The sequence below is a fragment of the Suncus etruscus genome, chromosome 16 (assembly GCF_024139225.1).
Source record: "Suncus etruscus isolate mSunEtr1 chromosome 16, mSunEtr1.pri.cur, whole genome shotgun sequence".
NCBI lineage: Eukaryota > Metazoa > Chordata > Mammalia > Eulipotyphla > Soricidae > Suncus > Suncus etruscus.
Window position 1 is genome coordinate 41,188,359 of NC_064863.1, and position 15,689 is coordinate 41,204,047.

Below are 15,689 nucleotides of genomic sequence, written 5' to 3' on the forward strand. Positions count from 1 at the left end.
TGAGCTCTTTAAAATAGCAGAGAGGGATATTGGCACTCTTGTGGTAGGTGTGATATTGTAATACTATATGCCTGAAACTTTATTATTAAAGGAATTATATATCACAAGTATCTAAAAAAACTGAAAAAGAGAAGGATGTATGCCATCTTTCCTTTTATAGATCTTGGTACATAGAATGACTATGTTTCTGAATGCCTTGTAAACAGAAACACTTGCATTTTCATATTTCATTCTGACTTCATAAATTCCTTCAAATACACATCTTATTTAGTCCATAAAAGAGCTGTGCTAATATGACTTTTTTAGAATATGACATTATTGCAAAGTTGGGAAAAAGATTTAAAAAAAAGTTTAAGAAACTTGCTCAGGCCCAGCCAGTTATAAAAATATGAAGTTCCAATACAAGTCTTTATGTCTGAGTATGGTGCTCTAAAATTGTCTACATATAAAAGAAAAAATGTACTTTCTAATTTAAATTTTCAATAAAAGTATAAATACCTGAAAATATGAAGTTGTATACAAATCTCATTTTACCTGGATTGTGATGCAAAATACATGGCCTGTTTTTAGTTGTTCTATAATCCTCTGTCTTTGGTAATGTATGCATTCCAATTACACACAAAGAAATAAAATGGCTTTAGTAAATGAACTCACAACTTAATAGCGCAAATCCAGACTCTGTGATTCACCAATGTCTGGTGAATCAAAATTTCTAGCATCCAGAAAAGCAAATAAGATACTGAGAAAAGTAAGAAAAATGGAAGAATAAATTGCTTAAGTTCTTTTATGACAGGGGGGAACTCATCTGAATCTTTTTTAAAATGACTTTCCATATACAATTACATACAAGGTAGAGCAAAGGATTAGAGAGTCAAGAATGACTGATGGATTTTGACCTTTTAGCCCCCTTAGTTCTCACAACCCAACTATAGAAACACACACACAAATGTTTATTTTAATACTCTGGAGAACAGTTCCCACAGTATTATCACTTTAGCACATCATTTACTTTACAAGGTCTCATCCACATAAGACAAAAAGGATAAGGCAACTGAATATTCTTCCACAGGAGAACAAAATGTCTTCAGATTAATAATTGATTTAAAGTAAAGTTAATTTATAGAGCTGTGAGTTAGGAAAAGCAACCACTATAAGTTGTAGGTCTTGGCTCAATTTATACTGAAAAGATATTTTGAGAGTTCTGTGAAAAGGGGACTCTAACAGAGAAACCTTTCAAGAATTAGTCATTGAATTCCAGGGGCAGAGAGAAAATACTGAAGTTAAGGCACTTGCCTTGCATGCTATCCCCACTAGTTCAATCTCCAACACTGTAATTGGTTTTCTGACACCACCTTGAACTCAGAATAAGAGTAAACATTGAGCACTGCCAGGTGTGGTTCCACGCACTCCACCTACTACAACAAATCAATCAGTTCCAGATGATTCCAGAATGGTAAACCATCAAGTAGATGATAGAAGCCAAGGTAGGGACCAGGTTGAGGAATAAAAATAACCTTGGTATAGCCCTTTGCAACTCATTTTTCTAACTATCAAAAGAAGGGAACAGGGGCCGGAGAGAGACCATGGAGGTAAGGCGTTTGCCTTTCATGCAAAAGGTCATTGATTCAAATCCCGGCATCCCATATGGTCCCCTGAGCCTGCCAGGAGCGATTTCTGAGCGTAGAGCCAGGAGTAACCCTGAGAGCTGCCGGGTGTAAATAAATAAATAAATAAATAAATAAATAAATAAATAAATAAATAAATAAATAAATAAATAAATAAATAAATGAATGAATAAAGTACTTTGAAAATAAGGAGGTCCATATCAAAGAGGACAATTTCATTTTTTCTAGGTATAACTTTTCACACATAGAGATAAAGCTAAGACGAAAGTCATCTTTTAATCATCTTTCATTTCATGTGCTAAGAAAGAAACTAAAGAGCAAGACATTACTTAGAATATGGAAAGCCTACCCATCATACCACATGATCTCCTTTGCCCTTTGCTCTTCTCCTTTGATCAGCATTCCTCCATGGGATTGGCTCAATCAACTTCAGTGACATTTAGCATGTGTCCCTCTATTGTTTCTATATGACAATATGTTTAGAAGCAGTTACTAATGTCCCTTTCATACAGTAGTCTCCCCTTATCTCTCGGTTGTGGAAAGATATTTGAAGACACCTATGTAAAATGCTTTTCCCTAAATATTCATACTTTTAATAACATACAATTTATAAATTAGCCATTGTAAGAGGTTACCATTAATAGTTAATTTTGGAATAGACATTAGGATTGTAACTTCTGGATTTCATGACATCTATTTTTAATATTTTGGGAAATTTCCATACTTTTTTCAGGGAGGCTATAGAATATATATAACCACGGAGAGTATATGAAGTTTCTTTATTTCCCATGTTTCTTACTGATTTCCCTTTGGTCTTTTTAATGTAGGTGTGGGGTGACAGTTTAGTGTCATTTTAATTTACATTTCCATGATAATAAGTGATAAGGGTTTTTCATGTGTCTGCTGGCTAGCTGTATATATTCTTTGGTGAAGAGTTTGGTAGCATTTCTCTCCAAATTTTGATGAGGTTATTTTTTTTTCTGGTTGTTGAGTTTTGTGGGTTCCTTATATATAGCGTTTTATATTGGCCCTTTGTCATTTGTATGTTGTGAGACTATTTCCTTTCATTCATTGAAGTATCTTTTCATTTAAATGATCTTTGATTTCTTAAACCTATAACTATATTTTTTCAAATGACCAGTGATAAAAATTACTAATAAAGTGTTATTTAAAAGGAGCCATGTGGGGCCAGAGAGATAGTACAGAGGCTGAGGGAGTAAAACCCTGGTTTTACTTTCCCATACCACATAGGATACCCCTCCCCCAACAGGGAGTAGCCCTGAAAACCAACTGTGGTCCACCCTCAAACCTATCCCAAAAAATTCAGCTAGCAAATATTGGTAAATGTAGTTGAAAGAGGAAAGATTTTAAGGACTTTTCTTTCAAATATACTCACTCTTCTAATGACTTATTGCTAAATATAATTTTTGGAAGAAATCCACATTTAGCAACTGGCCTCTACTAAATGGTATGTTCAAAAAAAAAAAGCAAATTTCCACCTCTGGATACAATGTTATAATTTGCAGCAGGTCAATGCCCTCATCAAATAAAATTAGAAAAGCCAGATAAAACATATGAAACATCTGTTTGAAGATATTCAATAATGACAAGACCATTAGACTATGGCTAGCCAAGATTACAGAGAGAAGGTAATTGTAGAACAGTCTACATCTGGAGGATGCTTTTAATCTGTAGAACTTGCTGATTATTGACATGACCTCTGGAACTGAGCATTTAAACATGGGGCAACAGCAAAGAGACAGAACATCCAGCAAAGTGTTTGTCAGTTCCCTGGGGTTAAGGATAAAATTCAAAGTTTGGTATGGCAAAAGGAGTCAGTATTTAAGGGTCTGGGTATGCCCCTTTAAGAATAAAGATAGAAAAAAAGGAATAGATTAAAAGTTAAGACATAAATGCCTGCATCAAGGACCAACTAATTTTTAAAAAGGGCACCAAGGTTAGAGAAATAAGAATAAGTCATCTTTTTACATTCTAGGAGAACTAGAAAAAGTTAGACCACTGTTTCAATAGCTTATAAAAAATTAATTTAATGGATCAATTACCCAAAACCATAAAACTCAGGATAATATGTAGGCATATATGTTAATAACTTTAGATTAAGTAATTATATTTCAGACATGACAGTAAATCCAGAAGAAACAAAAAAAAAAGATAGATGATTTGGACTTCTTAAAAGTTAAAAAAGAAAAAAGAACTCTTATACTTCAAATAAAATTAAGAAAATGAAAAATCACAGAATATAAAAATAATTTGGAAGTTATATATGGAGACCTCTACCAAAATAAGTAACTAAAAAACTTTATAAAAAAGGAAATCTAAGTAAATATGTAAAATAAGTAAGATAAATTAATGAAAGATCAGCAATTAAAAGACAAATAACAATTCTTAAATGGACACTACACTGAACAGAGTATATAATTAAAAAAACATTCAAATGACTAACACACTGAAGAATTGATGAATTACCAAATAAACCAGGGGTGGCGAACAAGTTCGACACAAAGAGCCAAAATTTTAAACTGTGAGAGTCAGAGAGCCACACCACGCAGTGACCTGCCAAAACAGACAAACATTCACACAAAAGTATATCATCTTAACAATAATCTATTAAACACATATTGCATTTTGCCATTTTGAGTGAGGGTCAAAATCCTGCAGTGATGGTGAGGGTGTGCTGCATCCTCTACTACAGGCAAGATGTGACCCAACGTGTAACACATGGGTTCCCCCGCTCGCTGGCTCGTGCAGTTGTTTCCAAAGGATGGGAGATGGGACTCCGCGCTCGGAGATCTCTCCTCAGAGGTCCCTCCTGAGAAGCAGCGGAACAAAATCCAAACTTGGCAAAGAGCCACAGTAGACAAAAGAATGAGAAGAGGCAAAGAGCCGCATTCATTTTGGCCGGGAGCCGCATGCAACTGGAGAGCCGTGTGTAGCTCGAGAGCCGCGTGTTTGTCACCCCTGAAATAAACTATTATTTGCAAAATAAAACCACAATCAGATATTCATAGTCACTAGAATGGCATAATCAAACAGGATATCAAGAACTGGTGGGAATGTATAGAAATTGTAACACTCATAAATTGTAAGTACAACTGGATTTCATTGAAATGTTAAATGTATTATTATTACTTGTCATACTAATTCTACTTCAAAGTGTGTGCCCAAGAGATTATATGCGGACAAGTTCATACAACATTTGTACATGAATGCTCATAAAAGTATTATTTATAACAATCAACAAGTAGAAACAGCCTATATGTTTTCAACTTTTAAAAATAACATTTTTAGATATACAGTGATAGCATAGAGGGTAAGGTATTTGCCTTGGACACTGCCAACCCAAATTCAGTCTTTGTTACCAAATAAGGTTCTCTGAACCCTACCAGGAGTGATCTCTGAGGGCAGAGCACAGCCAGGAATAAGCCCTGTGCACCATCAGATGTGGCCCTAAAATCAAATAAGTTTTTTATTTATTAAAAAAAAATAGTACACTCATACAATAAAGAACAATTACTGACAATAAAATAAAGTACTGATAAATGTTGCAACATGAATGAACCTTGAAAGCAGTGTGCTAAGTAAAAGTAAGATGCAGAAAGTCTTCTATTGTATTTTTCTATTAAGATAATATATTTCAAATAGTCAAATCCATAGAAATAGAAATTAGATCCAGGGGGTAGAGTGATAATACTACAGCTAGAGTGCTCATGTTGCATGTAACAAATCCAGTTTTGATCCAGCATCCCATATGGTCCCACAAGCCCTGCCAGGAGTGATCCCTAAATACAGAGCCAGGAGTAAGCCCTGAGCACCACTGGCTATGCTCCCACCCCAACCCCAACCCCACAAAGAGCGAGAGAGAGAGAGAGAGAGACAGAGAGAGAGAGAGAGAGAGAGAGAGAGAGAGAGAGAGAGAGAGAAGAAAATACAAAGCATATCTCTGTAAGAAATGGTAAATTGTTAGAGGGTATGAGACTTCTTTTCTGGGTTATGAAGTTTTACATAAATTCTTGATAAAAATGATCACACCCTCTTTTATGGATACATAAACTAGCAAATCATACTTTTTTATGTGAATTTTGTGGTATGTAAGTTGTATCTCACCGACACTGGTATTTTTAACAACATGAAGAAAACTGTACCATTCAATATTTGTAGAGCACAGTTGATAAAATTCAAAATCTATGATAAATAAAAGATTCTTAGCAAACCAGCAGAAAGAAATTCCTTAGTCTGGCAGAATAAACAAATCCCTCAGCAAACATCAATCACAATTAAAGGTAAAATATTAAAAACTTTATGACAAAGAAACAGTAGGAGGCACAATTATTGAAAGATAGTCATTTGTGGATGAAATGACATGTAAGTAAAAATCTAAATAAACCTATAAAATATATACAAAGTTAATTATTTGCACTCAAATGGAAAAAGTTTAATACCATTTATAGGCTTAGAAAGCTTTTATAAGATTTAAGGTACTTACAGTCCATACAAACAACCCTGGTCTAATTCCTTGTACCCCATATGTACACCACGAGTAATGATCATAACACAGAACAGGAGTTAGTCCTGAGTTCCTCCAGATAAGGGCCAAAAACAAGCAAGCAAGCACTTATAATATCGAAAATATCAAATGCATAGGAATAAATCTAAATTATGTTTAAACTTCAAATAATAAGTAAGAAAGACAAATTATTGCATATCATAGAACATATTTTCATGGTTTGGATAATTCCATATTGCAAAATAGTTCTGTTTTATTTTTTATTTAGAGTGATATCAACTGAAATAAATAGAACAGGAGAAGCACATCGGTAGCAGGATACTGTTTGACAAGCCTGAGGTACCAACATTCATCCCTTGCACTACTCCACATCCTGAGCGCAATTTTACCAACACTGTGATTCTCGTTGTGATTCCCAAATACCATAATACTATCACAAGAATTGTTCAAATAAAAAAAAAGACAGTACCAACTAATGCTGAGAATTTGGCTTAGGTACAACTTTGCCTCATCCATTTTGATGGGGATAGAAAATGGCAAAAGTACTCTAGAATTTTGTTGTTGTTGTTGAGCAAATACATAGCCATATGCAATCAAAGACAGGTAAGAACAGTTTACCATCACCACTCAAAATATCTGGAAATAGCTTGAATGTCAGCAACATTCAATAACATTAAGTAAGAAAAAATATGCTAATTCAATAATCTTCAATAATGATGAATGAAAATTAATACTTCACAATAAGGTGAAAACATGATGAATTTTTAAACATATTTGGAGCAAATTTGGATATTATAATTCTACTGAAAATTTGTTTTTTTATTTTTTTGCTTTTTGGGTCACATCCGGCAGCATTCAGGGATTACTCCTGGCTCTATGCTCAGAAATCGCTCCTGGCAGGCTTGGGGGACCATATGGGATGCCCGGATTCGAACCACCATCCTTCTGCATACAAAGCAAATGCCCTACCTCATACTATCTCTCTGGCCCCCTCTACTAAAAATTTTTGAAGAAATTTAAATTTAATTTAAATTTAAATTAAATTTGGGGGTGTGGTTAAGTTCAGCAGTGCTTAAGGACTTATGCTTGACTCTGTGCTCAGGAATTACTCCTGTTTGGGGAATATATGGCATGCTGAGGTTCAAAATGAGTTAACTTTGTGCACAAGGAAAATCCCTACCCACTCACTGTACTATATCACTCCAGCCCCAACGAACCTTTCTAAGGTGTTAGAAGTTAGAGTGATTTCTTTATGATGTTTTTGTTGTTGTTTTTGGTTTGGAGGTTACTGAATCTGAAATACTTAGTTCTTATTTCTGTCTCTGTGCTCAGGGATCACGCCTGGTAGTAAAATATAATTAAAAATAAATTTAGCAATTTTTCCAAATTGAGGAACCTTGAACTAAACCCAAATCTTCACATATGAAAGCTATGTGCTCAATAATGGAGCCTCATCCCCAACTCTTCAGTTTCTTTGGAGAGACTAGTCATTTTAATCAACTTTACTGAATTGTCCACATAATTTATAAACATCAATGACTAAAAAGACACTCCTTAATAAAAAACTTCACAATAAGTTGAAGAATACTTACATTGCCTTCCTTTATCTGGTTGTGGTGAGAAGCAAGTTCTGCTGACATTGCTGCTTTCATTTTGGTTTTGAAACTGGGAACACTTAAGGAAATGGGGCCAGGAGGCATTTACAACCCCCAGCACTGATTCACAGCCCTTCTTGGCAGCCTCACAGAAGGATCTACAGGGCAGGAGTCCAGGACTACAGAAAGAGAGAGAGGGAGAGGTGAAAATTAATGCTTTTATAAGAACAGCTTCTTAAAAATAACAATGAGGGTCATGTCTGCATTTAGCCAGCTCCATAAACACAATCAATTCTTGAAAGGGATTTAAACCAAGCCATGAAAAATGATGGTACTGGCCATGCAACTGAAAGAAGGCAATCTTGGGAGGAGAGGACACGCCAAACCCCTGGCCTGCTGAAGTCACACCAGCTGCACCCACCACCTACAACTGTTGCTTCGACAATGACCTAGCTTTTCCACTTATCTAATGGCTCTCTGAAAAGTCACCAATCTAACCCAAACTCCAGTGAAGCTAGTATTTGGACTGGCATCACCAAGACAATTTTCGAGTCAGTATGAGCATCCTCACAGACCCCCACCACCATTTTCTGGTACATCTGGAAAACCCCACAAAAGTCATAATGTCAGCAAGAGGATTTGGAGTTTCTTAGAATGTTGGCACACAACAATTCAATTTTATTTAAATACTGTCATCCCTATAGAAACACACCAATTAGAAGTCAATGTATACCTGAAGCCACCTAATGTTCAGAAACAAAAGAAGTAATAGAATGATCAACTAGCAACAAGAGCTTACTAAACTTTCTGACAATGACAGTGACGTCATTGTAAGATAGAAAATTTTTCACAAATTTTCTTGTTGCTATACTCTAATTTTCCCTTCTATTTTTTTCTTTCTTCTTTTCCTTTTTCCTTTTTAATAACTTTGCTCCCAGTAGGTAGAAACAAATGAATCATGATCTAGGTCAATTATACATGGTCTTAAATAAAGTAATTCATTTTAAAAAAATGAAATTCAGGGGCCCGGAGAGATAGCACAGCGGTGTTTGCCTTGCAAGCAGCCGATCCAGGACCAAAGGTGGTTGGTTCGAATCCCGGTGTCCCATATGGTCCCCCGTGCCTGCCAGGAGCTATTTCTGAGTAGACAGCCAGGAGTAACCCCTGAGCACCACCGGGTGTGGCCCAAAAACCAAAAAAAAAAAAAAATGAAATTCAGGAGCTTGGAATAGTACACTTGTGTTGCATGAGGCTAACTTGAGTTTGATCTCTGAAACCCAATATAGTTCTCCGAGTCTTGGCAGGAAATGCATGAACCCTGAGGGGAGAATCAGGAGTAAATTATGAGCACTGTGACATGTGGACCAAAAACAAAAACAAAATATGACTAAATTTTTTTTTCAAAAAAATGTTGACTATTGGTGCTGCAAAATTATTTACTCTATTCAGTCAGCAACTTAAACTTTTCTATGGCAAGCTCTGTTCTACATACTTCCTGTGTGGTGACCCCATTTATTTTTCACTACTGCCTTAACTATTTAGTACTATTACAACCACCCTTATCTCAAAAACTAAAAACATGAAGTCCAAGAGAAATAAGAGATTTATCTAGGGACAGTGAATGATGTGTTAAAGCCAAGATTTGAAAACAGGTGGATTGGTCAAAGACCTCAGTCTATGAAATACTACCTTAAACCTGAGTGTAAGGTACTGTTTAATGCAATTATTCCAAAAGCACAACACAGGGTTAGCCAAAACTTAAAATGCAATTTCATAGAGGGCCAGAAAGAGTGCAAGGTTAATGTACCTGCCTTACACTCAGCTAACCCCAGTTCTACTTCCTGGACCAAGTATGGTTTCACAAGTACTACCAGAAGTGCTTCTTGAGGACAGAGCCAGTGAACCCTGAGTACCAGTGGAACAGTAAGTTCTACCCCTTCCATGAACGTGAAATGCTTTCATAGAGGACTAGACTTAAACACAGTAGCTGGATACTCCTTTCTTAACTTACAATGACGGAATTCTTTAAATAAACCAAGGGAAAAAAGATCCATTTCTTACTATGAGATAGCTCAGAGCAAAACTTCCAAAACAAACTAGACTTGGGGTTTGACCTTTCTCCTTTGACTCCCCCAGAATCCCACAGCCACCTTCACCAGAGCATCATTTGCACTTAAACATTTTCTTCCCTGGCTCCAATCAAAATTACATCCCCCAAGTGAACTGATCACAATTAGACTTTCCAAAATGAAAATAGCACAAAGTCATTCATAATCATGCATAGATACTTGAACCTCCCAGAGGTGTTTGCTCCATTAGAAGAAGCTTACTTGCTATAACAAAGGCATCTCAAATTGACAGAATTCCAGGTGCCATCTACTGTGAAACCTACCAGACAAGCTTGGGAGGGTGGGAAGATCATTGGCTAGTTCACATGGGTCTCATCTCTCCTTTCTGATGGATTGACCTTTGCTCACTTTTGAACTCACATACTTTTGATCACTCTCCAATTTATTTCCAGAATCTTCAATGGCAAGAAAAAATGAAGACTCAAAGAGGGACCCTACAGACTGTTTGCATATTCTGAAGTGGAGCCTTTAGCTCAGAAATGGACCTTATCTTGTACCTTTATCATTGTCCATTTCTGTGGGAATTTAGGGATCTAGAAAGCAAAACTTACTACTGTCACCTAGCTTTTTTTTTCCTCTTGGTTATGCCAAAGTGCTCATACCAAGACAGTTTTTCATTTGAAAAGTGAAGGGTTTGAAAGAGCTGACTTTTTACGGGCCTTGTACCATTAAACCTTCTGTAAATAAAATTTTTTCCTTTATTGACAGTGTTTCACAAAGGGGTGGTGCTAATCCAGAGTGGTGCAAAAATTCAAAAGGTATTAGACATTTTTTCCTCAAGATTTAGTCTGGGAATATAGAGAGACATTAAAATGCCATTAGACCCTATGCTCTGAAAATAGGACTTAATAAAAATGTTGAGAGTATTTCTGTGTTTCTGAATAGCTCTCTTAAGAGATATAACCCATTCAAAGCATTAAGCTTTAAATTGCTGAATTGGGCCATGTGAAATAGTGAGAGCATATTAATAACTAACCACCCTTTCAAAGAGTGAGTAGTATGAGGAGACATTTGTTCCTGCTTTGCATGAAATTCAACTGCTTCATAGGGGTGGAAGTATTTGCTTTTCATCACATGAAACAGAGTGCTGAGACAGACCACACTATTTTGGAATATTCCTGTCTATATCCAAGCAACAAACAAACTGGCAACTGAAAACAGTGGTCAGGACAGGGGAAGAGTCAGATTTGGCTATCAGGATACAATTTTAGAAACGGAGGTTATTTTAAATGGATGTGTGAAGTGCCACATTTGGCGTTGTGCAAAAGTCCCTGGCATAAGGTTATAGTAGAAAATTGTTCCAACATCTCTGCAGTGATGTGATGAAACATTTGATAAAGATATAAGTAATGCTACTACACGATGGTATTAATGATTTACTTATCTTCACTAAGAAGATAAATACTAAATAAATAAATCTAAAATTATTTATCCAAAATTATAGTTTTGACCTTATATAATTTTCAAAAAATATGCATACCATTTTACCCTATTCACAAAAACATTAATTTTTTAATTGTTCCACATATTCAGAATTCTCCAGCCCCAGGTAACCTAATGGGTTGTTTTTTTTTGGGGGGGGGTTTCTGTTGTTTTTTGTTTTTTGTTTTAGTTTTGGGCCATATTCAGTATCTAGGGACAACTTCTAGCTCCATAAGTAGGGACCATGTTATACTGCAAATTGAACTCATGCATGTGCTTCTATCCTTTCAGCTATCTCTTCAGTCCTAAATTTACAGAATTTCATCTGCAAAAAAATTTTTTTGATAAAAAAAAATGAAGTTGAAATGTTTGAAAAACTTACAGCCACAAATTAAGTTTATATGGTCAATGGAGTTTTAGTATTTACAAAGCTCTTTTTCCCCCTAATATTTTACTTTGAACTACTTTAGACTCAGAGAAGCTATAAAAATAGTAGAGAAAATTTCCATTAATTCTAGGATCCCTAAAGGTAAATAACTTACATAACTATCAGACTAGCAATTAACTTTGATATATCTTTGGCTACAGTGTGAGCCAGATTCAAATATTCCCAAGATCTCCTTTCAGAAGTACAAGTTGCATGAGTCGACATTTTATTTTTGAAAAATAAACTAACCTTTTAAAATATATTAAGAGGCTCAGCACTTAAAACTCATTTTTAAATAAGAAAAACAAGCTTTTATAGAGTAAAAGAGTCAGAGAGAGAGGGACAAACATAGAATGATTGCACTAATCTGTGGGATATTTAAAAAAAAAAGCCTCATAGTATGAGAATAATACCCAAAGACAAATAGAAATAATGGATGAAAGTGCAGTTAAGACAGAAATGAGTTCATTATGACAATCATAGTTGGAAATGATCATTTTAGACAAGAAGACAAGAATAGGGAATTGAATGGAAGTAAAGTGAAATTCATGATAACCCCTTAGTAACATTACTGCAAACCACAGTGCCTAAATAGAAAAAAGAAAAAAAGTGAGAAGAAGTGTCTGCCATAGAGGCAGGATTGGGACGGGAAGGTCTAGGGAAATGACAGGAGAGGAATTGGGGAAATTGGTGGTGGAAAATGAATACAATTGAGGAGATAGGTGCTAGAATATTGTGTGACAGAAATGCAACTATCAACAACTTTTTAATACTGTATATCACAGGGATTTACAGTGAAGTTAAATTTTTAAAAAGAAAAACAAGTCTTTGTGGCACATACAGTCTAAGATGGTGCTCAGTGACTTCTGCTGACTGATATTCATGACCTTATCTAATTCATTCCTGTAAGTGTAGTGACTGGATTCCAACTCTCTTTTACTGGCTCTGATTAAGCAAGTTGCCAAATAGAGAGATTCACATGGTAAGGACTTGATGGTGGCCTCTAGCCAATCAACTAGAAACTAAGGCCATCTGTCCAAAAGCCCTTGAGGAACTGAAATTCTTCCAACAATCTTTAGTGTTTGAAAGTGGATCCTTTCCTAGTGAAGTCTTCAAATAAGTTAGAAAAAAAATTTTTAAGAAAGAAAAGAGAATATAGTGAACCAATAACAACAACAATAAAACATCTCTGATTTGTAGCATTTCCTATTTACAAGATATAAATACTCTCACTGGAGAAAGTTGAAGCTACAAAAGTGGTATATAGAATATAGGTAAATTGTACACTATTATACAACTTTTCCAATATTCAGCAATAGACATAAACACATGAATAATAGTAAAACAAAAAAGGTAAAATAATAAGGAAGTGATAAATGATGATACTTATTAGCTTTGGGTTCTTGTTTTTTATTTGGGGGTCACACCCGGTGGTACTTAGGGATTACTCCTGGCCCTATGTTCAGAAATTACTCCTGGCAAACTTGGGAGACCATCTTGGGATGCCAGGGATCAAACCCAGATTGGCCATATGAAAGTAAACACCCTACCCACTGTTCTATCACTTAGCTTTGTTTTTTAATAATAAATTTAACTGTAATCCTATAAAATAAATCTGCATAATAACTGTACTTTAAAACACACATGCACTGTTCATCCTAACTCTACTGGAAGTGACTCATAAGCAGAGTGGTTCTTGAGTAGTACTGGGGTGTGATTCCCAAAAAAAAAACATAAACAAATTTACACACAAAAACAAGACTCCAGTCACTGGCATATATCTTGATCATACTAATTTAACCACCTGGACAAATCACACCTAGATTTCAAATCCAGAGAAAATATAGCTAATGTAGCTAATGTAGGTTATTTAAATGACCACATTTGTGGTCATCTGTTAGGCAGCAGTGGCCAAAATAAATACTTTTCATTAATATATTACTTGATCAAAGTTATATTACTGTGTGAGATGTAAAATTCATTGATGAGATTTACACAATTGTTTTTTGAGAATTTTTTTTTGTTTTTGAGTCACACCCAGCAGCACTAAGGGGTTACTCCTGGCTTTAGGCTCAGAAATCACCCCTGGTAGCCACAGGGGACCATATGGAATGCCGGGATTCGAACCATCATCCTTCTGCATGGAAGGCAAATGCCTTACCTCCATGCTATCTCGCTGGCTTGAGAAAAATATTTTTAAATTGGTCTTTGTCGGGCTGAATTTTCTATGAACAATATTATATCAGAGTTTATAGGCCACTTCCAGAAATCCAGTCATGGAGAGATGATAATCCTGGAAGGATCTTGCAACAATTTGCTGCAATTTTCTCCTTTCATGTTGTAAAAACTTTAAAACCTCCAAAGCTCTCCTAGCCAGATACTATGATTTCAACTCAGTGCTGCAAAATGTTTTACCTATCAGACCTTTTCTCACAAATGTGAATCACAGATAATGCAGGAACACAAACTCACAAATGACATAGAAACGTGAATTTCTCAGCACTGCTGGGAAACACATAAAAACAACAGATGCCTTGGTTTCCCTATATTGGGCTAATAGATTCAGCTTCCTAGTTCAACACATTCTGCTGGCCTCAAGAAACCTCATAAGAGGTATGTTTGAGATGGGTTATTAGGAAGAAAGAGAGTTCTTTGAGTCTCCAGCTGTATCAGACATGGAGGTAGAAATATGTGCAAGTGACTGCTTGTATGAACTAATGTCTCACATCAGAAGATAAATAATGAAAGAAGTCGGGATATTTTGGGGTCACATTGCTCTGAAACTTTAAAAGTCAGGATTCTCCCTTTTTCACTTGTAATAGCCAGGGTTCTAGCAGAAAAGAAATGACCTTTAAAATGGGATGACTGTAGAACTTTAATGAAAAAGGACAAAGGGTGTTGGTAGGGTTTAGGCAATCACAGAATAATTGGGACAGGGAGTCATGGATACCTCAGGTTTAAGGAGCTACAGGACGGAACAATGATTGGAATATAGAAAGAACAGCATTAAACATTGTCTGGCTGTGTCAGAGCTCTCGGTGTTGGGTGCAGCAATGCCTGTAAAAGGCAGAGAAGCAAGAGGTTCATTTCCCAATTATCTTCTCTGGTGGTTTCAATTGGCTGAACTCCTGCACAAACCTAAAAGGTATCAGCTGAAACCAAACTCTGGGTAATAGTGGGCTGGAGCAGGGTGAAAAAAATGGATATAAAGTAGTGAAAAATGCATATGAAATAGCCAGAAATCTACTACCTGCTCACCTAAGGAGAGATCAACAAATATTAGCCAGGGCTTGAAAGGCAGAAATGAATTGAGTAGATGGCTAAAATATTATTATCTTAAAACCTGAAAAGAATCTTCACACCAAATAAATCAGTAAATATTATATAGATTTTGTTTCCCAGGGAGACAGTTTTCCAACACACCACTGAACAAAAGAATAAATAGGATGTATTTTTATAAAGAAAACTGTTTTCATCCCCATTAAAAAGAAAACTACTGCAGTGTATCTCTTGAATCAGACTAAGACATTACTCAATATTTATTCCTTATCTCCTACCACATATATAATCAGTCTTCCTTAAATATATATTATTTTCCTGGTGGTAATACCACCTACCAAGTTCCCAAGTCCAAAACCATATGCCTCACCATCTGCATGTAATTACATTTTTACTGCTAAAGTTATTTCCTAAAAATTCATTAAATCCATTTGATCTCTCTTCATGTCATGCTCTAATAAAGTCACACTAGTAGCTCCTCCAAGAGATAATAGATTCAGGCTTTCACTTTGCCTGAAATGCCCTCACCACTACCAATCCACAGAGAAGATAGCTATTACTCTTCCAAAATGTACTGGTTCATTTTATTTTTAAATCTGACCTCCTCCCTGAAAGTAACCTTCCCCAACAGAGCTAGATGGAAAGTTTATCGGTTTTTTTCTGTGTTATCCCCACACTTTGTAAACT

General features: G+C 35.7%; 1 protein-coding gene across 1 annotated transcript in view; it reads right to left on the reverse strand.

The window, feature by feature from the left end:
* The window catches only part of CORIN (corin, serine peptidase), a 149,579-nt gene that overhangs the window by 119,169 nt on the left and 14,721 nt on the right, over window positions 1-15,689 (reverse strand). The window contains exon 3 of the mRNA XM_049789828.1: window positions 7,743-7,924. Coding sequence (XP_049645785.1) covers window positions 7,743-7,924 — 182 coding nt within the window. The remainder of the gene's footprint in view (window positions 1-7,742; window positions 7,925-15,689) is intronic.